The sequence below is a fragment of the Branchiostoma floridae genome, unplaced genomic scaffold, assembly GCF_000003815.2.
Source record: "Branchiostoma floridae strain S238N-H82 unplaced genomic scaffold, Bfl_VNyyK Sc7u5tJ_1351, whole genome shotgun sequence".
NCBI lineage: Eukaryota > Metazoa > Chordata > Leptocardii > Amphioxiformes > Branchiostomatidae > Branchiostoma > Branchiostoma floridae.
This window is the reverse complement of record NW_023365705.1, coordinates 54,903-56,314: the sequence shown is the minus strand read 5'-3', so window position 1 is coordinate 56,314 and position 1,412 is coordinate 54,903. Positions and strand designations below refer to the sequence as shown.

The 1,412-nt window shown below is 46.0% G+C and overlaps 1 protein-coding gene across 1 annotated transcript in view; it reads right to left on the bottom strand.

Annotated features, from left to right (window-relative positions):
* Positions 1-1,412, bottom strand: part of LOC118407453 (acetyl-CoA carboxylase-like) — a 46,970-nt gene that overhangs the window by 35,120 nt on the left and 10,438 nt on the right. The window contains exons 10-13 of the mRNA XM_035807928.1: positions 1,335-1,394; positions 1,049-1,140; positions 536-605; positions 3-129 (exon numbers count right to left, since the gene is read on the bottom strand). Of these exons, the coding sequence (XP_035663821.1) occupies positions 3-129; positions 536-605; positions 1,049-1,140; positions 1,335-1,394 (349 nt within the window). The remainder of the gene's footprint in view (positions 1-2; positions 130-535; positions 606-1,048; positions 1,141-1,334; positions 1,395-1,412) is intronic.

Below are 1,412 nucleotides of genomic sequence, written 5' to 3'. Positions count from 1 at the left end.
GCAGTGTCCGAACTGCGAGTCAGCGAACTCGTGCAGACCTCCGCTGGCCGACACGCTGAAGTACCCCCACACGTTCTTACTGCTGCGGAAATTCAGCTCCTGTACGGTCCCGGAGCTGGGCTTAAATCCCTGGGGGGAGGGGAAACAGGGTTGGTTATACAGCACCAGTACCTCACACTTACACACTAACACACTGACATGCTGGAGTAGCCCCACACGTTCTTACTGCTGCGGAAATTCAGCTCCTGTACAGTCCCGGAGCTGGGCTTAAATCCCTGGGGAGAGGGGAAGAGTATTAAACCCCTGGGGGAGGGGAACAGGGGTTGGTTATACAGCACCAGTACCTCACACTAACACACTAACACACTGAAGTACCCCCAGACGTTCTTACTGCTGCGGAAATTCAGCTCCTGCACGGTCCCGGAGCTGGGCTTAAATCCCTGGGGGGTACAGGCTAGGGTTTAAGTCATTGATACTTTGGACAATGTGTACGCTTCTTTGTAACTAGGGGGATGAAGGAGTAGTGAAAAGTTACCTCATCTGGGTTTTCGCTGGTGACCCTGGCGGCGATGACATGACCTCTCGGTACCGGCCTGTGTACTGGGCTGGAGGGAGGGAAACATTTATTCAAAAATTGTTGTTGCTTTGTCATAACAATCTCCTCAGGCACAGAGCATTAATGATGAGGCCAGACGATAAAAAAGAGAAGCATTAAGAAAGCCCACTGTCAAGAATCTTTATGCTTACTACCCATATTTGAGCTTTCATGCTCATAATGGTGCTCATAACCCAACCTATCTAGATATAGTCAACACTAGTATTCCAGCAGTCTCTTTGTACAATAATATTTATCATAGTTCATTGTTACATGCATGATCCCTATCTTATTTGTACCATGTACATACTATGGGCATGAACTTGCAAGTAAACTTTCATAATCTACAATCATGGCAGCTACAGCTCTGTAACAGATGGCATACTCTATCCTGCAATTATTATCAGTAAGGTAAGGAACCAACGAAAGACATTTAGGTGGTCTGCTACTCACCTGTCAAAGTCTATGGGTGTGTCCCCCCAAGGGTCCTCCCCATAGAGCAGCCGGATGTCCTTAATCCGGTACAGGGGAACGCCCATGGCTACCTGTGTATATATATAGGGGGGGCCGCATGGACATAAAAAAAGTGAGTGCAATGTGATACAATAGGCATGAAAAAGTACAAATAATGATACAATTAGACATAAAAGAGTACAAATTGCGATACAATAGACATGAAAAATGAATGCAATTTGCAGCATTGTTATTATGATAATCATATTTAGAATCTATAACAAACCTGTAGTTGAGCAGCGGGAAGGTTGACATCGGCCACCATCTCTGTGCAGGGGTGCTCAACCTGCAGATTCGAAAAATA